Source organism: Camelus dromedarius, chromosome 14 (assembly GCF_036321535.1).
Source record: "Camelus dromedarius isolate mCamDro1 chromosome 14, mCamDro1.pat, whole genome shotgun sequence".
NCBI lineage: Eukaryota > Metazoa > Chordata > Mammalia > Artiodactyla > Camelidae > Camelus > Camelus dromedarius.
The window spans coordinates 50,938,553-50,961,799 of record NC_087449.1 but is presented as its reverse complement, the minus strand read 5'-3'; the positions used below and the strand labels follow the sequence as shown (position 1 = coordinate 50,961,799).

At 52.5% G+C, this 23,247-nt stretch overlaps 1 protein-coding gene and 1 long non-coding RNA gene across 8 annotated transcripts in view; one reads left to right on the top strand and one right to left on the bottom strand.

The window, feature by feature from the left end:
* On the bottom strand, positions 1-4,461 carry TMEM200B (transmembrane protein 200B). 4 transcript variants are annotated; one of them, XM_064493863.1, is made up of 2 exons: positions 4,358-4,461; positions 1-3,811 (listed from the first exon to the last, which is right to left on the bottom strand). In XM_064493863.1, the coding sequence occupies exon 2, from the start codon at positions 2,396-2,398 to the stop codon at positions 1,451-1,453; it is 948 nt and encodes a 315-aa protein (XP_064349933.1). In that variant the 5' UTR covers positions 2,399-3,811; positions 4,358-4,461; the 3' UTR covers positions 1-1,450. The 4 variants fall into 4 exon arrangements, with proteins under 4 accessions (XP_064349933.1, XP_064349934.1, XP_064349935.1 ...); XM_064493864.1 differs by having other exon boundaries at positions 1-3,763; XM_064493865.1 differs by having other exon boundaries at positions 1-2,418.
* Positions 4,462-17,563: 13,102 nt separating this feature from the next.
* The window catches only part of LOC116156806 (uncharacterized), a 28,659-nt gene continuing 22,975 nt past the window's right edge, over positions 17,564-23,247 (top strand). For 3 of the 4 annotated variants that reach the window (XR_004140668.2, XR_010383909.1, XR_004140665.2), the window contains exon 1: positions 19,043-22,817. This is a non-coding gene — a long non-coding RNA (uncharacterized LOC116156806). Of the gene's footprint in view, positions 18,077-19,042; positions 22,818-23,247 lie in introns of those variants that run through there. The other variant, XR_004140666.2, reaches the window with a different exon arrangement.

The following is a 23,247-nucleotide window of genomic DNA, read 5'->3' as shown; positions in this document are numbered from 1 at the left end:
TAACAACTCTTGCTGCAATTTTATTTTTATTTCACTTAAGAAATAAAGATTTCCTCCAAGCCACATGAGGTCTCTGCCACCTACCCACCCACAAAGCAGGGCCTGAATTTATAAGCTGAGGGCCCACAGAGCCTGGCTACAGGGACCTGCCAGGTAATCTTTGCCCACCCCCCAGACCCCACCGTGTGTTCTGCAGGGCAGCTGAGGGTGAGGGGGCAACAGCCCACTTTGGGGCATGGAGCCAGAGCAATAGCCTGACCAACACCAAGGAATGCTCGTAGGAAGTATCTGCCCAGGATCTCAGCCCCAGGCTGGTTGGTTTTACAAATCTCTCTCAAATGTTTTATTTTGGTGACAAAAATGAAGGAGCTTTGTAAATTTTTTTAAAAATTATGAATCATATCATGTAGTTGTTTACATTTCTTGATAAAATACGAACTGTGGCAGCAGAATCAAATTGGCAAAATTCTTAGATTAAATAGAAGGTAATTAGGTCTGCTGTTTTGGCCTTTTGTAGTAAAAGTGGTGGTAGTGTTTAGATGTATGTTTGGTCTTGCTTCTTGTATTGCATTTTTCAATAAATTAAAAAAAAAAAGACTGACTCTGTGAAGACTGATCAACTTTTAAAGTTCTGTTTCCCTACTGGCAACTTAGGAAAAATTAAACATGGGTCAGGGAGACCCAAATCCAAGCCCTTTTCTAAAGCTATCCACACTGACCAAAATGCAGCTTCAACATATAAAAGGATTTCTGAGAACTGGCAAATGCTTTTTGCCAACTGGAGGGAGCTGTCGTGGCCTAAGGAGAGAAAGGGGCTTCTTAGACAAGTCTGGGGAGGGGCCAGACTCTCAGTATGAAGGCATTGGCAGTAGTGTAGCCCTAGTGGGATGTATCCTGCATGGTTGAGAGAAGAAAGGGTTTGAGGTGGTGGGAGTTCAAGGCTCGGTCCCCATCCCAGATGGCAGTGGAGGGTCTCAATTCTACTCCACTGTGTCTCAATTCTGCCCCGTTGCCCATCTTCCCAGAGACCAAAACCCCATCACTAGTGCCATCTTGGAGGGAGCCTGTCCCAGGCTGTAACATCACAACCTACCTTCCAAGTCTTAGGGTCCCTTGCCCACCACTTTGGATTTGCCAAGACACCAGGTACATCTCCCAGTCACCCTGGCCTGGACCTCCAGCTCCCTCTGGTACCTGTCCAGGGCTAAGGCCACTTTTGGAGGCTGAAAGAATTCCTGAGGCCGAGTCATGCTGGTCTCCAGATTCCACATTAAAACACATTCTCTCCAGCTTATTGAACCCTTGAGCAGTTGGCATTTCTCTGCCAATGTGCAAGTCAGGATGCCTTAGCAGCTGCTGGGGCCAGAGCATCCATCCCCAGTCTGGGATGTGACCGAAGCATCTACTGGACGTTGGGACTCCTAGTCCTGTTATGGTCCGTGCTGCAGCCTCATAGCAGGCTGTCCCCTGCAACTCTGACCCGGGCCCCCAAGTCCCCTCCTCCTCCCAATTTGGCATAGCCCCCCAGACTGAGGCGGTCCAGTCTTGGCCAGCTTCGGTGAGCACAGTCTCGAGCTGCTGGGGCCCCAAGAAGGAGGTCCCCAAGGCCCAGATCCAGAGACTTGGAATGTTCAATGCAGGAACCAGAAGGCTGTACGGTGATAATCACATGGCCAGTCTGGGTCCGGGGACCCCAGGGTGGGTGCAGCCTTGGACCCTTCAGCGGGTAACTGTTGAGCAGGGCAGGTAACCCCAAGCGAGGATTAGCAGGCTCCGAACGCAGGCTCCGCACTGACGGGACGGGTGAGGTACCCCGACGCGGAGACAGGTCCCAGCTTTCTGGCTCCACGCAGCCTATGGCTCGGGGAGTCCTAGGGCCGGGGCTGGGGAGGAGTGCGCAGTCCCAGCCCGAGCCGTCGGGGGGCCCGAGCGCCTGAGCCCGCAGCACCCCTTGGCGAAGCCGTCGCGTCTCTAAATCGCGGTTCTCGTAGAGCAGTGTGTTGGCGCAGATGAACACGAACAGGCCGACGCCCATAACCACGGGCCCAAGAAGCCGCAGCCGCTCGTGCGGACCATGGGCCCGGCCGGCGCCGCGACCCTCGCGCCGCAGCTCGCTGAGGTGGGGCGCGCTGGCGTTTGCAGCCCGGGGCCCCGGGACTCCGGCGCGGTGCGGCCAGTAGCCCGCTACGGCGATACCCATGCCCACCAGTACCACGAGCGCCCCCAGCGCCGCGAACGCCCCCGACGGCGAGCGCAGCCGCAGCCGCGCCCGCACCCGCAGAGGCTCGGGCGGGGAGCGCGGGCGCCGGCGGCGGCCCAGGCGGCGGCCCAGGCGGGAGACGCGGCCCTCGGGGCTCCTCCGCACCTCCCCGCAGTCTCCGGGGCTCCCGGCTGTCATCTCGCCGTCGTCTGGGTGCTCTGCGGAAAGAAGGTGGGAGGCAGGGACTGAACCGACGGGCCTAGGGTCGGAGCTCCAGGTAGGGGGCCCAAATCCGGGAGGGAAGATGGGGCTGCCTCCAGGACGCTTGGAGATCCCTGGCGGCCACCCCCGGATTTTCCCGGGCTGCGAGGCGGGGAGCCTCCCCGGCTCGGGTTTTCCGCAGCGGAGCTCCGAGCCAGGGACGAGCGGCAGAAGCCAGAGTTGGCCGGGCCTGCGGGCGGAGACGAAGGAGGGGGGCGCGGGCTGCTCCCTGGCGCATCCTGGGCTGCGGGGCTCCGGCCGCCTGCGCCCTCTTCGCCAGCTTGCGGGTCCCGGGGCTCGGGAGGTGTGGGGCCCCCGGCAGCGGCGTCTCCAGGGGTCCCGCCGGAGCTCGACCTCACCCCCGCACGTGGCTATACGGTGGTAAAGGAGGGAGGGGACACTCAGCCGCCCGGGTCCGCTGGGGTCGCTCGCGGGCCCCACCTCCCCCCTGCTGCGCTTCCTGTACCGCAGCGGAGGAAGGAGGGGGTGTCGAGGATTCCAGCCTCTTCCTGCCCGCCCCCTCCTTCCAGATCTCTTCAGTCAGCCCTGAAGCTGCAGCAAGAGAGACTTGAGCTAGACTCCGAGAAGACCGCTCTCACCAAAACCAGTGGCAGACTTTGCCCAGGATTTCTTTAAACTCCGCGAAGAAAAGGCCTCCCCCTCATCCAGCGGCCGGGCTACAGGGAGACAGGGGGCTGCGGGTGCCGGGCGCCGGGTCTTGCAGGGTGAGCTCCCCTCCTGGCTCTGCCGCCGGCCTGGGCAAGGCTGTTCCCCCAGGTTGCAGCGTTTCCAATTCGAGCTCCTCGGGATGAATCATCCCCCTTTCCCGCCGCCTGGCCTCCTTTGAGGCCTCCTCCGCCCGAGGCCTTAGTGGCCCGTGTCCCGGCCGGAGCAGCACCGCCCCTGCACCTCAGGCTGCCCCAGGGTCCCGGCCGCCCGGTTTAAGCTCCTCCCGACTGCTAGTCTGGATCTGGACTAGACAGGAGTAGCCGGGCTACGTGTGGCCCCTACAGAAAGGAGGGTGGGAGGAAACGGGGCCCCGGCCCAGGTGCCCGGAGCCGCAGGAGAGGACGGTTAGGACCTCACTGCCCAGTGGTGCTTCCTCACTGCCCCAGTCTGGTTTTTGAACAGCTCCCGCGCTAGAACCCGTAGCCGAGGTCCCAGGAAGGAGGCTTTGTTACCCTACTCACTCCCCATCCACACCCCCGAAACTCAAAGCAGGACACCCCATCCCTACCTCCAGCAGGAACGCTGAAAGCCGAGGGCCTAACACGGAGCCCCAGAGTCTACCGCGTCCAAAGCCTGGTGTTCACAGAGGGAAAATGCGGCCAGGGAAGGCAGAGGGACCTGCTGGGGTCACAGGCCACACAGGAAGGGGCTCCACGAGGACCCAACGCTGGGCACTTATCGGCACAGCCCGGGGAATGTCCTGGGAGGATGCGAGGCCCGTTCCCCTCTTGTCTCTGAGTGTGGAGCCCTTTCCTCAGCCCCAAAGTGGAGAAATGACCAGCTCACCCCAGGCCAGAGCTGGCGCCCAGGCTCCAGCCCCAGAAAGGTCATCCCTGAGCCCCCGCGGGCCCCGGCGGGGAGGGAAGGGGAGGCGTAATGAGAGATGGGGACGTGCTCAGACCCCGAGACTCTGGAGGGCATCAATCCATGCTGGGGAGCCTACGGAGGCAGAAACTTGGAGACACACTCCAAAAGTCTCATGTCGCTGGCAGTTGCTCGGGGCCCGGTCCCCGGCACTTTGGGGTCCCGCCTCCCCGCGCGTCCACACTCCGGCCCCAGGAAAAAGGAGGACCCAGCTCCCGCCTCCCGGGGCCTTTCCAGAGGGAGGGGCCAAGCAAAAAGTTGGGGAAAGTGGAAAGCAAACCCCAGGCCCCTAGTTTTGCTCACCTGAGGCCGCCGCACCGGGGTATGTCCGGGTCCGAATCCGCGCGCCGCGGCTAGCGGCACTGCCGCTGTCTCCGTGGAATCTTGGCCCCGGCCCCGCCCCCTGTCTTGTCCCCGCCCAGCGCCGCCCAGCCCCGCCCCCCGGGAGCCCAGGGGACAGTCTGGCCAGAACCCCGCCAGGCCTCACCGCTGGGACAAGGCAGCGACCCAAGTCTGAGGTTAGCAGGTAAGCCCTGTGTGCCTGCCCTGTGACTCGGAGGATCCGGGCGCCCGAGTCCCTGGCTAACGTCGTTCAGAAGGCCTGGGAGGGAGCCCTATTCCCACGTGGGGAAACTGAGATCCCGAGCCCGAGAGTTCCCTGCCCAGACTCGTAGCCTGAGCGAGTGGACAGAATTCGAAACCCTCACTTTTTGCCCTGTCTCTCAGGGTCCCTCGTTCCAGGCACCTGGAGAGGACTCTCGGGGACATCTGAGAACCCACAGATGCTCAGCTCCGTCCCAAGAGCTTCCCGGAGGAGGCGGCCCGAGTTCTTGCTCCGCCCAACCCCACAGCCCTCCTATGTGAAACTCACTCCTTCACCTGTAAAATGGGCATAGTGGTGTCTCCCTCTCATGATGCTAAGAGGTGAAAATCCAGCGTTGAGGGCGGGACACACAACATGGGGCGCAGCCCAGGGTAACCCCGCGAGCGCTCAAAGAAGAGTAATCACTTGGGGGATGGGTAAATGGAGATAAACCCTGTTCTCAGAGCTGAGTGAATCAAATGGAGTGTCCCGAGTCCTGCCGGCCTCCCTAACCTCCTCGGGGAAGATGCGCCCAAGCTGGAGTGGGGAGGCGGTGTTTGCCCGAAATCTGGGGGAGGTTTCGGAAAGCTTCAGTGTCCCCCGCGGACGGGCCTGAAGGGGGCGGCCCAGCTTTCGTTCCCCGCCCGCCCCCAGAGGCAAGAATGTGGAGCGGAGTGAGGGGGGTCGGCCTGCGGCCCAGTTTCCATGATGCTGGGGGCGGGCTCCGAGGAGGAGGAGTGGCGGTGCGGGCGGACTGCCAGGCTCCGCGCCCGCCCCCCTCATTCCCGCGGCCCGGCCGGGCCCCTCGGGAGGAATTTCCGGCCTGGGATTGATTATAACCCGCCCCTCCCCCGGCCGCGGAGACCACCCCCGCCAGCCCCCGCACGCGGGGAGCGAGGGGAGGGGGATGGGCGGTAATGAGACCCGGCTGTTCGCCCCAGGCGGGGAGGGGGAACTCGAGGAAGTCGCTGTTCTGGGCCACGCCACCCCGCAACGCGTGGCGAGCCGGGTCCCGGAGCCACACTGCTCAGCTATGCCTCGAACCCAGGCTCCGGCCCTCTGGTTCGGCCGAGACCTGGGGTGGCATCAGCGCCCGCGGGAGCCCCTCTCCCATCCCCCTGGCGACCAGGCATCCTTGGGAGCGACCAAGGCCACCCCTAGGGGCGGGGCCTTTTCCGGTGGGCCGACCGCTAGGATGCCGGTGTCCCCAGGAGGCCACAGTGGGTGGGGCCGAGCCTCGGCTGCCGGGGCCTCACCCCTTTGAGTCGGAGAGCGAGGCCACCCCGCGATCGCCTTCTGCTCGCCCGCCTGGGACGCAAGGCTTCCACTCTCTAAGCTCGTGTCTAGGCTACTGCCTGCGCTCTATTGAGGTAGTAGTCTCCTTCCTGACTCCTACCCCCATTCAACGCCCTGCACTTCGTCCACTACCCCCAGATGGACCCTTCTCCGCCCTCAGCGTTTCCCCAACGCCCCATCCCACACCGGTGCCCCTCCCCGCTCACTGCTCTAACTGGGGACACCAACTCTAGAGGCCAGAGCCTGGACAGTCTCCCGTCCTTGTCCACCTGCCCTGTTGTTTACCACTTGCTCTTCCTGCCTGTCCCTCCCGGCTTCCTCAGTCCTCAGCCCTCTGCCGGGTGTTGGGGCTCCTCCAGCCTGGGTCCACAAGGCGAGAAGCTCTTCCAGCAGCCAGACAGCTCCCTGGGCCCCGTGATCAGCCCCATTCCTGCTCCTTCAGTTCCCCTCACTTTGTGAATGGCCCTGCCTCCCACCCTAAGGCCAACTACACCAGGGGTCACCTTAGGCTCCTTCCTTTCCTGGGTCCATCTAATCCATCAAGTCCGATGGACCCTGCTCTTGGGATCTCAAATTAGCCACTTTTTGCTTTTTCCCTGCCCCAGGGCCGCTGTCCTGCGGGAGGGCACCAAGCATCTTTCTACACAGAAACTGAACCCATCACTCATCCCTGCTTAAAACCCTCAAAGGCTCCCCAGTGTTGTCCAAGTGGAGTTTAAAATCCCTTCTTATTTCCACAAACTGGCCCTGTCCCCCTCACACTCCTCCTTCCTGGAGGGATTTGATCCCATCGCCGAATCCTCTGTGCTCTGGCCTCTGGGCTTGACACCTGCCTTACCTCCTGTCGGGAACACCTACTCCCTGCTCATCCCCTTGCCTCCTGTTCATCCTTCAGACTTTCTCTGGACTTCCTCGGGGCCCCCAGGCCAGGCCAGCCCCTGCCCTACCCTTCTGTGACACACCCCATGAGCCTCCCTGCAGCAGCACAGTGCACAGGTGAACTGAAATCAGTGTGTTTCCTGTCTGTTTCCCCCGGGGCCATGAGCACTGAGGGCCGGGATGGGGTCTGTCTTGCTTATCCCTGGAGTCCTATGCCCAGCCCAACCCCCAGACCCCCTCCTGATCCCCACACTGGGGCTCCAGCCTGGACAGTCTCCTGTCTGCAACAGCAGATTAAAAAGGACTCAGCTCTCTGTATCCCCATATATAAAAAAGGGCAGGTAATACTTACCTCTCAGTGTTGTTTTGAAGATAAGAGGACACGTGGTCAGCATCTGCCACAATGTCCGCTGAACAGACATTCCCTCCTCTGACCATGGGTGTCCGGCCCAGAGGGCCCTGGTTGTTGGGGTGTTGGAGGAGAGAAGGGTCCCCCTTCCTAGATATAACCCTTTTTAATTCCCTTGAGGGCTCTGGGAGGTCAGTGTCTTACCCAGTTTACAGATGAGGAAACTGGCTGAGAGGGCAGAGACCTGCCCACAGACCCTCCTCAGAGAGATATCTGCCTGTGGTTTGACCCTGAGGATGTGCAGATGTGTAGCCAGCTGGCCTCAATACTGGGACACTGATTTCTTCCTGATTGTGCCCTGGCCTCTGTGTGACCTGGACCACTTCACTTCTAAACCTGGAGGGGCCTGGATGAAATGTCCCCTAGGGACCAGGGTGGTCAGTATTTTGCCCCAAAGCTTCTCTGTGAAGGCAGGGAGCCAGACCCAGTGACCCTGAGTCCCTGCTTAACTGAGGCTCCATGTCCTTTCCAGAAGCCACCATGGGGAGGGAGCAGCTGTCATCTCCTGCATGTCACAGCCTCACCCTGGGGCCACAGAACAGCAGGCCTGGGAATCCATGTTCTCTCATCTCCACTTTAGGAACAGCCAAGGTGGCCAGGGCTGGGGTGCCCTGGATTTCCTGCCTGAGCCCCAGGGGTTTCTAAAACCATCAGAACCCTGTGCCAGTGGGGCTCCGCCCAGTGGGACCACAACCTCAACTAAGAATTCAGAACCCAGGTTCAGAGGGGAGTGCCTGGCTCTGAATCCCAGATTTGCTTCTGCTGCGCAGTCATTTGCTGGGCGCCCTGGGGCCCAGCACAGCACCCCCTCACAGCCGCTGCCTGTGACTGGTGCTTCCAGGAAGGACTGGTGTGCCAGTTCAGCGAGAACTGACGGGCAAGTAGAATCCAGAAGCCCAGTCCCAAAGCCCTGTTTCACCAGGATGGAAACCAGTGGCCCGAGAGGGGCAGTGCCTCGACCAGGGTGGCCCAGCTGGTAAATAGCAGAGCTGGGCATCAAGCCCCACTGTCACAAGATCCCTTTGGGGCTCAGGCCCTGAGAAGATTCTGGGATGTGAACCCCAAATCTATCTCTTCCCACCCTGTGGAAGCTCTGAGCTGGCCAACTGGGCTTCTCACAGGGTGTTTCTGGGCCATGGGCAAGGGGAGAGTGAGTTCCCTGTCTCCACTGCAGAGAAGAGCCCGGGCGACACTGGGAGGTCAAGGAGATGAGACCCTCCTGGGGGACAGGGCAAAGCCAGCCTCCCACCTGGGTCCCTCAGCAGAGGGATAACAGTAGGAATGTCACCATGGCACCGAGCTGCCTCTGGCTACCAGGCCCTTTATATCCATTACCTTCTTAAATGTGCAAGGCAGCCGTGAGAGTGAGGTGCCACTGTTGCCCCATGTCACATGCACAGAGACTGGGGTTCAGGGAGATTCAGACTTGCCTGTGGTCACACAGCTGGTCCAGTGGCAGAGCCAGGGATATAACCGGCTTTTAACCATGATGCTACACTGCCTCCCACTAGTCCTGTGACCGTGGCCAAGTCAGCTCCCCTCTTTATGCCTCTGTTCCTCCTCTGCAAATGGGGGCAATGGTAGTAACAACTTCTGTGGGCAGTAATGAGGATGGAGCCCTGCACTAGGGTTTTTCTGGCCTTTAGCTGTTCTTGTGCCTATAAAGTGTGAAGTTGAGGCTAGTAATCTTAGCTCTTTAGTCACCTTCTCTGGGGTGGCAGTTGGGGACCAGAGAGGATTCAGCCCTGGGCCCCATCCAGATGCTTCAGACATTGGGGGAAACAGACCCACCTGCCAAAAGCCGAGGAAGCAGCAGCTGACTCCGTGTTGGGGACAGGCAGCAGGGAGGACTTCATGGAGGAGGGGGTATTCCTGCTGGATCTCAGGGTCAGAATAGTTTCCCAGGCTGCAGAGTGGGAAGATATCCCAGGCAGCAGGGACAGTGTGCAGACAGCCTGGAGGCATGAACATGGGGTCAGGTGGTATAGGGGGAGTGGGGGATGAGATGAATGGGGGTCAGAGCTGCATTGCAGAGCATCTCAAACACGAGACTCAGGATCTGGGGCTCAATTCCTGGCACTGAAAGCATGGAAGGTTTTAAAGCAGAGGAGTGGCTCGATCCATATATATCTGGAGAAGGACTTTACAGTGTGTTAGCACGGCACCTGGAATTGTTTCTCTGAGAGCACATGAGAGCAATGGCAAGATGTGGAGATCCAGGCTGACCCAGGAGCAGGCATAGGGTTTAGGAGCACGTACAGAGGAAACTTACCACTTGCCAAGGGAGATGAGGCCCCTGGCGGCCATGGGAAGAAGGATCTCTAGGCAGCAGTCCCCTACCTCCCATGTCCTGTGGTTCTGTCCCCAAAGCCAGCTGCTTTGGCCACTTCCCACCCTGACCTCTCCCAGGTCGCTTGCTTTCCCCTTGTCCTGGTCCCTTGGGACCCTCCTTACCTCCTCTTTCAGAGACAGGAATGAAGGAAGATAGAGAAGGAAGTGATTTAGATCAGAGCCCAGAGATAGGAGTCCAAAGCTGAGGCTTGAATAGTGGCCTGGGGAGATCATTCTGTCTTCCTGAGCCTCCTTTTTCACTCTCTGTAAAAGGGAGTGGTCAAGTATGTAAGTCCCCCACTCCAGGGAGTGTGGGGAACATGCAGTGAGACAGGTCTGAGAGGGCTCAGCAGAGACTCCTGGGCACCCATCCGAAGCCGGCCCTACCCTTAAGGAGGCTGCTTTGCATAAAGAGGTACATGTAGAGGGAGCACCACTCATGGTCTCTGGGTTGTGCTGAGTTCTGGGGGCCCAGGACATTTGCAGTGGAGGAGAGGCATAGTGAAGGCTTCCTGGAAGAGGAGGTATTTAAGCAAGGACTTGGAGAGAATATCAGGCAGAAGTTGCTGTGAGGGCAGAAGCATGGAGAGGGGAAGCGAAGGAAAAATGAATCATTTGGAGGGAAGTTAGGGGAAGGCAAGGGATGGGGACAGGAGGAGATTTGGTACCAGATCACGAAGAGCCTTGAATGCCCTGTTCACGGGGTTAATCTCAGGGTAGACAGTGGTGGGCTCGCTCAAATAACCTCAAGGCAGTCACTTCACCTCTCTGAGCCTCAGTTTCTTCATCTGACTACATGCTAATTACCTCACAGGGTTGTAAGGATTCCATGCTTGCCAAGGGCTCACAGAGCCTGCCTGGAAGTGCCCAGTAAACCTTAGCTGCCATTATTGTCACTGTTATTATTTCTGCTGCTATTAACTTAGCTCTGATGTTTGACCTCATCTCTGTGTCTTTTTTCAATTTCTCAAATATTCTGATTGGCTCAGCTTGCATCAGGTGTCCATCCCTGGTCCAGTCATCTGAGGACTAGAGGGAGGGGCAGGTCAGGAGGCCCAAAGGAGTAGGGGCTAGAAATGTAGCTTCTCTTAGAAGCCAGGAAGAGAGTGACAGGTCCCTACAGTGACTGCCAGCCTTGGGGAATAGGGGTGGGACCTTGAGAGTTGGGTGATCTCCTAGCAAGATCTCCTGCTGGCCAGAAATGTGACTGTGGGCACAAACCTGCCACCTATGGTCTCAGCCATGACATATATGTCCAGCAAAGGATTCAGCTGGAGGTTCCCTTCAGAGATCTGCTTCCTCTTCATTCCTCTGGGAGTGCTCAGAGCAGACAGGTCACAGCAAGAAGCACAGGGCAAGAAAAACCTCACTGAGAAAATCGTATCTACATGCTTTCCCTCCACCTTGTAAATGAGCAAAATAGCAACATTGTGCAGGGAAGCGTGCCTTAGAGTGGAGCAGGGCTGCAGCCAACCCACACCAGCAACATGTAACACCAGCAGGAAACCTGTGTTTCTCATAAACCACTGAGATTGGAGCAGTAAAGCTGACTAATACACCTGGTATAGTAAGCGGTTGTTAAATAGTAGCTAATCATATGATTGTTTTATTTCAGTGACAGAACAATGAATTTGGCCGATGTTGTCAGAGCAGAATTTAAGAACAATGATTTTAAGAACAATGATTTATTCTACAGCTGGTGCATTAGCTGTCCAGCATCAGAAGGGAGGCCCCAAGAGTTAGGGACCCAGGCTCCTTCCATCCTGTTGCTCTGCCATCCCTAAGATGTGGTACCCCCGTATCTTCGTTGTCGAAGATGCTCAGTATTCCCTTTCCCGGAGTCTGCAGACCAACCAGGGAGAATGGGGTTGGGAAGGGCCAACCCCTTTAAAGGCAGAATACGTGATGCACACATCCAGAATGTTTCTTCCTCATTGGTTGGAATTAGGGCATGTGGCCACACCCAGCTCCAAAGGAGGCTGGAAAATGGATATTGGGAGATGGCTAGGAGTCCTTGCCACAGAAAGGGCAGGCATGTGGCACCTCCCTTTGGTGACATATCACACTGCAGATGAGGCAGTGAGCACCACATCACTGGTAGTGGGGCTAGGAAGCAAAGGCTGACCCTCCTGGGTGCCCAGGTTTCAAGGTGAGAACACAGCAGGGCAGGACCCTTGGTCAGGGAAATCCTGGAGTTGGTAGCATGCCCAGCCAGCCATGCTCCCACCTTTGTGCCAAGAAAAGCCAGGGGCCAGTGGGGACTCTCTGTCCATTTACCTATCAGTCACCACAGTCCTACAGAGAGCAACTCTCAGGCTCTCAGATCATATGATCCAGTTTCTCCCACCCCGCATACGCATCCCTGGACTGTGCCAGTTCTGTCTACAACACGGAATCAAATTCAGAGATTTTGAATAAAATGCTTTTTAAACTATAAAGATAACATAACAGGCCGAGAGAGGGTGAGTGACATGTCCAAGGTCACACAGCCTGATGATGAGTCAAGTCACCCCAGTTCGCCTTCCGCATCTCGGAGAGGCAGGACTCCAGTCCTAAGGGGGCAATCCCCTCTCTCCGATCTGTACCCAGGCCCGAGGCAGAGGGAGGTGAGAAACGCGTCAGAGACACCGCAGTGGACCCAGGGAGCCGGCGAGCCTGTGGATGGGCTGCACAGGGAAGCCCGGCTGCGGGGGGCCAGCGGACCGCTCCGGGGCCTGTGTGGGCGCCACCTGGCGGCGAGACTCTGACATTGCATCCTGCCCTCTGGCTCCCTCTGCTGGATCCGAGTGCAGCCGCGAGGGGAGCACAGAAGCGGGGGCCCAATCCCGCCTCTCCGCCGGCGCCCCACGCGGTGAGCCTACGCGAACACGTGTCCGCCTCGGGGGCCTCATGGAAGAGCTCCCTGCAAACCGCAGGCTGCCTACGGCAGAAAGCATTCCGCCTGGGGAGGTCAGTGTCTGGGGAGAGGGAGGACGCAAAGCGGTGTGGCTGGACCGTAGGGGACGAAGCCCAGTGAGGGCGTTGGGGTGGACGGTGGAGTCAGACTCATCCCGTGTGGCAGCCCCTGCGACATCCCAAAGACCCGGTGAGGGCAGCACTACCCCGTCCCCGCCCTACAATCGGGAAACGGCACGAAATGGTACTGACAGAGCTGGGCGGGACCCCAGGACTGCCTGGTCTCAGCCCAAACCTTGGATTACTTGCCTGGGGCTCACCTCAGCTGTGCCCCTGGCCACCCCTATGCTTACCCAGCCAGGTCCCTAGCTTGGTGAGCATGCAACCAGGCCGGCAGAAGTTGGCTTTTTTGTCAGGCCACGTGTCCTTGCAGTTTGTGATGACTTTCCCTGTAGCAGCGGGGACAGGAGGCCCAGGGAGCTCCCTCCCCTACAAATGCCCTCTCCACATTCCTTCACTGCAAATGCCTGGAGGTGCAGAGTGCAGCTAGACCGGGGCATCCGCGTCAGTGCAGCTTTGCTGCCCGTTTATGAGGAGAGGGGGACTTGGCCGGCTGCAGTGGGCTTCCCCAGTGCCGCGCCTCACTCCCCAACGTCAAGGCTCCAGGCAGGGAGGTAGGAGCCGGAGGAGGCAGCCCCAGTGGAGAAGACGGTGTGAGGTGAGCTTCGAAGAGGCAGAAAGGGCACTTGGGGAACCACTCACTGAGCCCTCACTCTAAACCAGGCCTGGCACAAGGCCACTGACCTCACCTCCTGCAGGTGTAGCAGGTACTGAGCTGTTTCCTGTTTCCAAGTTCTGGGGTGAAATGACCTCACCCAACCAAGTCACACAGCATATGGGGCAGCATCAGGACTCCAGGCCAAGTCTGTCTGACTTCAGCGCCTTCTCCATGCCAGGTTGGGAGGTAGGGGTATGAATGATTATCCACATTTTACAGATGAGGAAACTATGGCCCAGAGAGTTTAAGTAACCTGTCCAAGGTCACATAGTAAGAAGGTAGTGAGAGTCACAACCTTCCTAGACTCTCTCTGTAAAATTTGGACAACACACTGACCTTGCAGGACTGCTGTGAGGACCAGGTAACCTGCCACGGGTAACCCTCCACTGAGCCTGGCGTGTGGCCGGCACACAGTCAGCACTAGATCATTCACTTGGTCTCCTGGATTTCCCAGGAGCCTTATGTCCCAAACGTATCCCAGTAAGAAGAGACAGCCAAGAGGAGGAGAAAGTGTCCACAGGTCCTGGCAGTTTCTTCCCTGGGGCACCTGCGCCTCCAGTCATCAGGCTAGGATGCCCCTGCCTGGAGCTCTGCTTACATTGTTGGCTCCAACACAAGTTCCTTGTCTGGAAGAAACACTGACGATGCTCCGAGAGACTTTTCAGATTTCTTGCCAAGAGATACTTGAGAGGAAACATTAAGAGGACTGAAAGATCACTGACGTTAACTGATGTTCCAAGATCACAGTGAACGTTCATGGCAACTGAACGATGGAGACAGTACTACATCGCAGTCGCCAATGTGTGTGGTGGAGAATTGTTCATTTATTTTCAAGTAAGTCAAGTCTTCACAATAAAGGTGATTCAATGAAAGATGTTTGATATCTAACCCTTTGTAAGATTGTTCATAGAAACACACTCAGGACTGGGGGTGGGAATTTCACATGGACTTGGAGGGCCACAGACTGGCCCCTGAGGGGACTTAGGGACTGGGCTTGGGGAGTCCCCTACAGTCAGGCCTGGATAGTTTCCTCTGTTTTACAAGTAACACCAGCATAAACACTTTTGAGCTTGGAGCTCTTTTCTTTGGGTTGTCACCTCAGGAGGAATGCCCGGGGGTGGGTGTCCCAGCGCTGCCCCCCAGCCCCCAGGTTCCCCTCCCACATCCAGGTGATTTACAGCAGCACCGGCATCCTGCATGACTACTGGGAATCACAGCCCAGCTGCCCTGGGTTTCATAATAGATACCAGGTGTAACACAGTACCTTATGGTTGTTCTAATTTGCATTTCTTAGGAATATCCTGAGGTTCTTAACTGACTTTCTAAGAAACACCAGGATTTCCTGGAAGGTGTGAATTACAGATAAGTATTCTCTCATAAAAAAAAAGGGATTTTGATTCCGATGGGACCTGGTTAATTCTCCACTTGCCTTTTGGTAAAACTCTTTGTGAATGTAATACGCCTCTAGGAAACTGCATGAAACCTGAAGGTCCAGCTCTGTGAACTTTTCTGAAGCAGATCCCATCTCATCCCCACCAGGCACAACCCCAGGAGACCCCCACGCGTTTCTTTCCAATGATCACCTCTTCCCTCCGCCCCAAAGTACACCCTATTCTGACCTCTAATACTACAGTTTAGTCTTTTTAAACAGCTACAGTGTCGTTGGACCTGTTGTGAAAGTTTGTGTTCATGGAGTTAAGGTCATACCCACGTATGTATCTGACTTCACTGTGTTTGTGAGATTCGTCCGCGTTGCTGCCTGTGGTTGTGGTTTGTTCCTTTTCCTTCATGAAGTTCTCGGTGGCAGAAGCCCACCACAACCTGTCCATCCTCCTGCTGAAAAGACTTTGGGGTTGTTTACAGATAGGCCGCTAAGGACGTTGCCTACGTGTGGTTTGGGGCGCTGCGTGGCCTGCACGCGCCGTCAGGTCCACACCGAGAGCTGCAGGCTCCAGCTTCGCTTTGCTTTCATTCGCCTGGCGTGTTGGTGCTGGCATGAAATGTACTGCATCTCAGATTCTGGGATTCTTGCCTCATAGGGTTGGTGCTCCCACACCAAGCATGGACTAATTGAAACTTGGATTTTAGCATTAAAAATGAAGCTCTCTGTAACTGGCTGCAACTTCTTGAAGACAAGTCCTGTGTCCGGTGCATCTCTGGTTCACCTTTGACTCCTCCTCCGGGCGTGGCACCAAATTTTGAAATCGTGTAGCAGCAATTTGTCGATGTGTGACAGCTCTCCTTGCAACCTCCCACATCTACTTTTGGGGAGCCCCCCCTCGCTTTAGAGCATCTTGGGGAGACAGTGCCACACGCACTGAACACTCCGAAGCAGAGGGAGCTAGGTCCTCCCTGCACCCGCCGCTTGGCACCTGCTCCCGGGATGCCCGCCCTGGTCCAGGCGGCCGCCAGCCCCGCCGACAGTGCAGAGCGGCCCCAGGAACGCGGTGATTCCTCTGTAGCTTGATAGCAGGTAGCCGGCAGAACCTTCTTTTTAAAAATCGGCTTCATCGGGGTATCATTTATGCATGATATGAAAATAGATGCGGTCCATGGGAGGGGAGAGAGAAAAGCAGCCGAGGCCTCTGGCTGGTTGTCCTAAAGTAGGACCGCAACCTCGACCTGTATTTACTTTTTGGATGCATCTTGTATCCATTTATACATTTGAAATAATTTTCTCTTTTCTTTCTTTTCTCCTCATTATTGTATATAGGCTGTGGTTAAATTTACCATATAGTACAGGGGTTGGCAAAATTTTTCTATAAAGAGCCACCCAGAACTGTAAAAACCCTGCACACCCCACCCCCACCAAAGAAAAGAGCCACATAGCAAATATTTTAGAATCTGATGCCTGCTCAGTGTTTGTTGCAATGACTGGATGCTACTGCCACAGACAGTTTATAAACAAATGAACCGACAAGTCAGGGCGCCAAGAGTGAGCACTGAAATTTGAATTTGCACAACTTTCACGTATCAAGAAATATTCTTTGGATTTTTTTTTCAACCATTTGAAAATGTAAAAGCTGTTCTTAGCCCAAGGGCCATACAAACAGACAGTGGGCTGGATTTGGCCCACAGGCTGTAGTTCGCTGACCCCTAATTGAGCATACAGGTTGCAGAATATCAAGGTGGGATCACTAAAAGGCCTAGAAGAGTAGAGAATCCCTGAGGCATTTTGTAGATACCGGCGTGACGTTAGGTTGACTCTCTCCACTTAAAAAAAAATTAATAGGTTTACAGAAAAGTTGAGTGGGAAGTACAGCGTTCCCACATACCCCTCACTTCCTCCTCCTCCCCTGTTTTTATTGTTAGCATCTTGCTTTGGTGGGGTGCATTTGTTACGAGTGATGAATTAATACCCATGTAGTATTATTCACTGAAGTCCACATTTGCCCCTAAGGTTCACTATGTTGTATATTCTATGGGTTTTGACAAGTGTATGACGTATTGACCACTACAGGGTCATAACAGAATAGTTCCACTGCCCTAAAAGTCTCCTGTGCCCCACCTAGTCCACCCCTGCCACCAACACCTGGCAGCCACTGATCTTTTTACTATGTCCATAGTTCTGTCTTTCCAGAACATCATATTGTTGGAATCTCGCACTTTTCAGATTGGCTTCTTTCAGTCCCCATATGCATCCAAGGCTCCTCCACGTCTTTTCGGAACTTGATAGCTTATTTCTTCTTATCATTGAGGAACATTTCATTGTATGGTTGTATCACAATTTATTTATCATTCACCTATTGAAGGACATCCTGGCTGCTTCCAAGGTTTGACAATGATGACTCAGGCTGCTATAAACATTCATGTGCAGGTTTTAGTGTAGACAATTTTTAAGCTCATTCGGGTAAATACCCAAGAACATGACTGCTGGATGGTAAAAGTATGTTTAGCTTCATAAGAAGCTGCCAAACTGTCTTCAAAGAGGCTGTACTCTTTGGCAGCCCCACCAGCAACGAATGGGTTCCTGCTCTTTGACATTCTTGCCAGCATTTGGTGCTGTCTGTTTTGGATTTTGGTTGTTTACCAATAGGTGTCTAGCGGTATCATTGTTTTCTTAATTTGCAATTCTTTGATGACATATGGTGTTAAGTAGGCGTCTTTTCATATACTTATTTGCTATCTGTATATATTCTTTCTGAGGTGTCTGGTCAGATCTTTTGCCTGTTTTAAATTGGGTTGTTTGTTTTTTTATTGTTGAGTTTTAAAAGCTCCTTGTATGTTTTGGATACAAGTCCTGTATTATCCAATGTGTTGTGCAAATATTTTATCGCAATCTGTCACTTGTCTTTTCAGTTTTTTTTTAAACTGAAGTATAGTTGATTTACAATGTTGTTACTTTCAGGTGTGCAGCAAAGTGATTCAGTTGAATATATATATATATTTGGCTTCTTTTCCATTCTTTTCACTTTTAACAGTGCCCTTCACAGAGAATTTTTTAGTTTTAATAATGTCCAGCTGATACATTTTTCTTTCATGGATTGTATACTGACATTATACCCCAAAAGTCAATGCCAAACTTAAAGTCACCTAGATTTTCTCCTTTGTTATGTTGTAGCAGTTTTGTGTTTTACATTTAGGTCCATGAGCGGTTTTGAGTTAATTTTTTTTTTTCTGTGAAAGTGTAAGATCTGTGTCCAGCTCTGTTTTTCCTCCATGCAGATGGCCAGTTGTTCCAGCACCTTTTTTGGACAGACTATCCTTCCTGCGTTGAATGCCTTTGCTCCTTTGCCAAAGATCAGGAGGTCTATTTCTGGGCTGCTTCTTCTGTTCCATTGATCTATTTTGTCTCTTCCTTCACCAGTTCAACTCTGTCTTGATTACTGAAGCTTACAGTAAATCCTGCAGGTGGGTAGTATCAGTCCCTGACTTTGCTCTCCTTGGATACTGTGTTGACTAGTCTGGGCTTTTGGCCTTCCTATATAAACTTTAAAATTAGTTTGTTAATACTGAAACCATGGGTTAAATCTGTTTCACCTGCTTTCACTAATCAAGGTTGTTTTAAGACTCGCCTACCCCCCCAGCAGCACGTAGCCCAAACAGTGAGATGTTTGCCTGAATTCTTTTCTGGGAACTTGGTCAGCTGCTTCTAATTCGAGCTGAGTCAGCTGTGTCTAGTTCCAGGTGAGTTGGTTACGACATTAGGACACACCCCACCAACTCTTGCCATCAGAGGGCTGAAAACCCCACCCTCAGAACATGCAGAGGCCGAGAGCCGAGTTACACCTGGGAAGGAGGAAGATTACTGCACCTTTTTCCAATCACCTTTCCCCACATCCCCATGCCTCCGACTGCCCTGCTTCTGTATTCCGTATCCCATAAATACCCAGAGCTCCTTGCCTTCCGGGAGGCTGGTTTGAGATTTGTCTTCCCATCTCCTCACTTGGCTGCCTTGCAAGTAAACCCTCTCTTTGCTGCAGACCTTGGCGTGTCAGCGTTTGGGCTTGCTGTGGGTCAGGCAAAACGAATGTGGTTTGGTAACAACAGCCACAAAATAACTTGCTGGGATTGCACTGAATCTATGGCTCAGTTTTGGAGAGGACAGACATTTTAACAATATTGAGCCTTCCTATCCATGAACATGGAGTATCTCTCCATTTATTTTGTTGTTTGATTTCTTTCACCAGAGATCTTTCACAAATTTTGTTAGATCTTTACTTAAGTATTTCATTTTTAGTGATGCTAATGTAAATGGTATTGTTTTTAATTTCAGATTCTAATTTTTCATTGCTGTATATAGGAAAGCAACTGATTTTTGTATATTAATCTTATATCCTGAAAACTTGCTATAATTGCTTATTAGTTTCAGGAGTTTTTATGCCATTCTTGGGATTTTCTACAAAGATGATCATGTTATTTACAAATAAATATTTTAATCTTTTTCTTTCCCTATCTGTATCCATTTTACTCCCTTTGTCTTACTGCATTAGCTGGGACTTCTAGTACCATGTTGAACAAGAGTGGTGAGAGGGGATAGCCTTGCCTTGTTGCTGATCTTAGGGGAAAGCATTTCGTTTCTCACCATTTGTTGCTGCAAATGGCATTATTTCATTATTTTTTATGGCTGAGTAGTATTCCATTGTATACATATACCACAACTTCTTTATCCATCATCTGTTGATGGACATTTAGATTGCTTCCATGGCTTGGCTATTGTAAACAGTGCTGCTATGAACATTGAGGTGCATGTATCTTCTTGAATTAGAGTTTTCTCCAGATATATGCCCAGGAGTGGGATTGCTGGATCATAAGGTAAGTCTATTTTTTTGTTTTTCAAGGAGCCTCCATACTATTTTCCATAGTGGCTGCATCAAACTACATTCCCACCAACAGTGTATGAGGGTTCCCCTTTCTCCACACCCTCTCCAGCATTTATCGTTTGTGGGCTTTTGAATGATGGCCATTCTGACTGGTATGAGGTGATACCTCACGGCAGTTTTGATTCACATTTCTCTGATAATTAGTGATATTGAGCATTTTTTTCATGTGCCTATTGGCCATCTCTATGTGTTCATTGGAGAAATAATCTGTTTAGGTCTTCTGTTCATTTTGGGGGGGGGTTGTTGTTGTTATTGATTTATATGAGCTATTTGTGTAGCATTTTCTCTTACCACCTTTTGAACTTGGAGTCTAGTAGACTGGTGAGCTCTATTTTGTTATTCGTTCTTTCAGGGGATTTCTCTTGCTCTTTCAATTAGTTCCTCTGCATTTTCTTTTTGGTTAGCTTTTTCTATCTCTGTGAATTTATGAGAACTAGTTACCTATTGTGGTCTTGAAGGGGCATTTTTATATGGGAGCATCCCTGTGTGGACTGTGTGTGTCCAGTGTCTGTTGTGAAGGCTAGTTTGATGTGGATGCCAGCCATGTCTTTCCTCAGGGTCCCAGCTGCTACCACTTTGATAGGGGACGTGGTTGGTGTTGGTGGATCTAGATTCCATGCAGAGTGTGAGGCAGGACTTCCTCTCCGCTTCCTCTCTGCTGTGGCCACCCTGTCAGGGGTGGCGTCTGCTCCCCAGTTGTTGGAGTAGAAGCCCTGAGAGTCAGCATGATCAGGTTCCGTTTCCCTTGAGTGCCCTAAAGGAGGAGAGTGCTGAAGCCAGTGAAGCCTGTGGACTCAGAGGTCCAGCACGCTGCCTGCATAGGCATCTGTGGCACTGCTCAGATGCAGCCCAAGGTCACATTCCTTCCCCTGTTGTGGTTGTACCAGATCCAGTGCAAGGCTGTGGTGTGGAGTGGGCAGAGCCAGAGTGTTAGCTAGGCTGGGGCTTGAGGTGTTGTTGCTGCAGGAATCAAGGTGACCTTGCTGCTTGCATGGTCTCTGTGGCAGTCTTCTCCCAGGACCTGTCTCCCCCAGATCCAGCACCAAGCTGTGGTGTGGAGTGAGCAGGACTGGGGTATTCACCCTGCTCAGACTGGGGAGTGTGGTGAGGCGCAGCTGCAGGTGCAGAGCTCTCTTTGCCCTGATTGTTGGCAACCAGCACCCACGCACTCTTCGTGAGTAGGAGTCTAGGCTTCTCCAGCCCAGCGGTTCTCCCAGCAGCCCAGGGAGCTTGTCTCCTCTGTATAGGACCTCAGGACTGGGATGCCCTGTCTGTGGCTTGACCTGCTTGCTCTCCAGGGCAAGGGTCCACCCATGCGGACCTTCCTTCCTCCCTTTCATATCCCTCCCAGGGTTGGAGGTCCTGACCCTGTGTCTTTTTTCCATCCTACCTGGTTATGTGGAAATCTTTCTTGCAGCTTTGGTTGTATAGGAGTTTCTCTGCCAGTTTCTAGTCATTTTCCCATAAGAATTGTTCTAGATGTAGATGTATTTTTGATGTGCTTGTGGGGGGACGTGAGATCCATGTCCTCCTATTTTGCCATCTTGATCCAATTGAATCCCACATTTCTGATATTTGTAATTGTCTTTTAGTTTCAATTGGTTGGCTTAGGTAGAAGTTATCAGTTTACTCAAAAATTCAGCTTTTGTTTTTGTTGATTTTTTCATGTTGTTTTCCTGCTTTTAATTTTACTGATTTCTGCCCTATTTTTTCTTTCCTTCTGCAATTACTTTGGACTTACTTTGTTTTTTTTTGTTTCTTAAAGCAAAAGCTTAGATTTTTTATTTTAGAGCTTTTGATGCATTTAATCCTACAAGTTTCTCTCTAAAGACTGCTTTTGCAGCATCCCACAATTTTGATAAGTTGCATTTTCACTTAGTTCAAAGTATTTCTCTTGAGATTTCTTCTTTGACCCATGTGTTGTTTAGAAGTGTGTTGTTTAACCACCAGGTACTTTGGGACTTCCCAGCTATCGTTCTGTTGATTTTCTAGATTAATTCCATTGTAGTCTGAGAGCATACTTAGCGTTTCTATTCTTTTCAATTTGTTAATGTGTGTTTTATGGCCCAGAATGTGGCCTATCTTGGTGACTGTTCCATGTAAGCATGAAGAATGTGTATTCCGTTGTTAGATGAAGTACTTGATAAATGTCAATTAGACCTAGTCATTGATAGCACTGTTCAGTTCAAGGATGTCCCTGCTGATTTTCTGCCCGCTGGGTCTGTCAGTTACTGATGGGAAGATGTTGCAGTCTTCACCTGTTAGAGTGGACTTGTCTCTTCCTCCTTACTGTTCTGTTTTTGCCTCATATATTTGATGCTTGGTTGTCAGGTGCATACACATTAGTCATCTTGAACTGACCTCTTTAATATTATGTAATGCCTCTCTTTATACCTGATAATGTTCCTTGCTCTAAAGTCTGCTTTGTCTAAAGTTAATATAGCTACTCCAGCTTTCTTTTGATAGCGTTACCATATCTTCCTCTATACCTTTATTTTTAATATGTCTACAAGAAACCCATTTTAAAGACAACATATAGTTGGGTCTTGTATTTTAATACACTGACAGTCTTTGTCTTTTAATTGTTTAGAACATTGACATGAGAAGTGATCACTGATACCGTTTAGTATCTACCACGTTTGTTACTCTTTTGTTACCCTTGTTCTCTGTTCCTATTTCTGTCTTTCACTTTCTCCGTGGGAGGAGAGGAATGTTAAGTATGGAAAGAAGGGTATGTGTGCATCTTGAGCATCCAGAGTTGAACTGTTGTGTGCCTGTCTTTCTTAGGTGGCTTCCTATTTGGGGGAAATTCTCTATTGAGTGCATCTTTGTGGGGATTAATGCAGTTTCCCACTGTAGAAGCTAAAATGAGCCATCCTCCTTCCCATCACTCTTGGTCATCTGCAATGTGGGACGACGACCTGGGCTTGGCCAAATGGGCATTCCCAGGCAGGCCTTTGAGTCTCGATGAAATGACAAAGCAATTAAACTTTAATCACAGCAGTGGGCTAGTGACATTGTCTTGAAGAAACTTAGAAATCTTTAAGAAAAGCAGATTCTTGTAAAAATCCTTGTTGACTTGTACCTGAGTCCAAATGCTACCCATTGTGATGTCAAGCAAATGTCTTTGTGTAACTGTCTCACAGATGGTAACAATTTATGAGAAGAACCAGCGAAACCTCGAGCTGAACCCTAGTACTAGCTGTGCTGCGTGGGGCAAATCCCTTCACCTCTCTGAGCTTCTGTCTTCATTCAGCTCACAGATGCTGGTAAGCAAATCAATCAAACTTAGGGCCTTCCTCTTTCAGCTTCCTTATGTCTACGAGTCTCTGATTTGTAAACAAGTTCATTTGTCTTTTTTTTAAGATTCCACGTGTAAGTGGTATCTATGGTTTCTTTCTCTGACTCAGCTTTCCAAGGTCCTTCTGCCACTGGACCAAGGAGGGCAGTTGGGAGGGGAAGGGCAGGCATTACCCAACTTTACTCTCAAAATTTACTGCTACCCTCTGGCTCAGTTTGTTGTCTAGGGTAAACAATGCAGTCTAGAACAAGCACTGTATTTAGAAAACTTTTCCTAAGGGGTGGGAGGAGAGTCCATTTGCAGTGATTTGCCGAAGACAAATCTGGCCCACAGGAGGCGTTCGGTACTGATACCATCATGGGCCAAGCCCTGTGATCCGTCTTAAAAGTATATGTTCC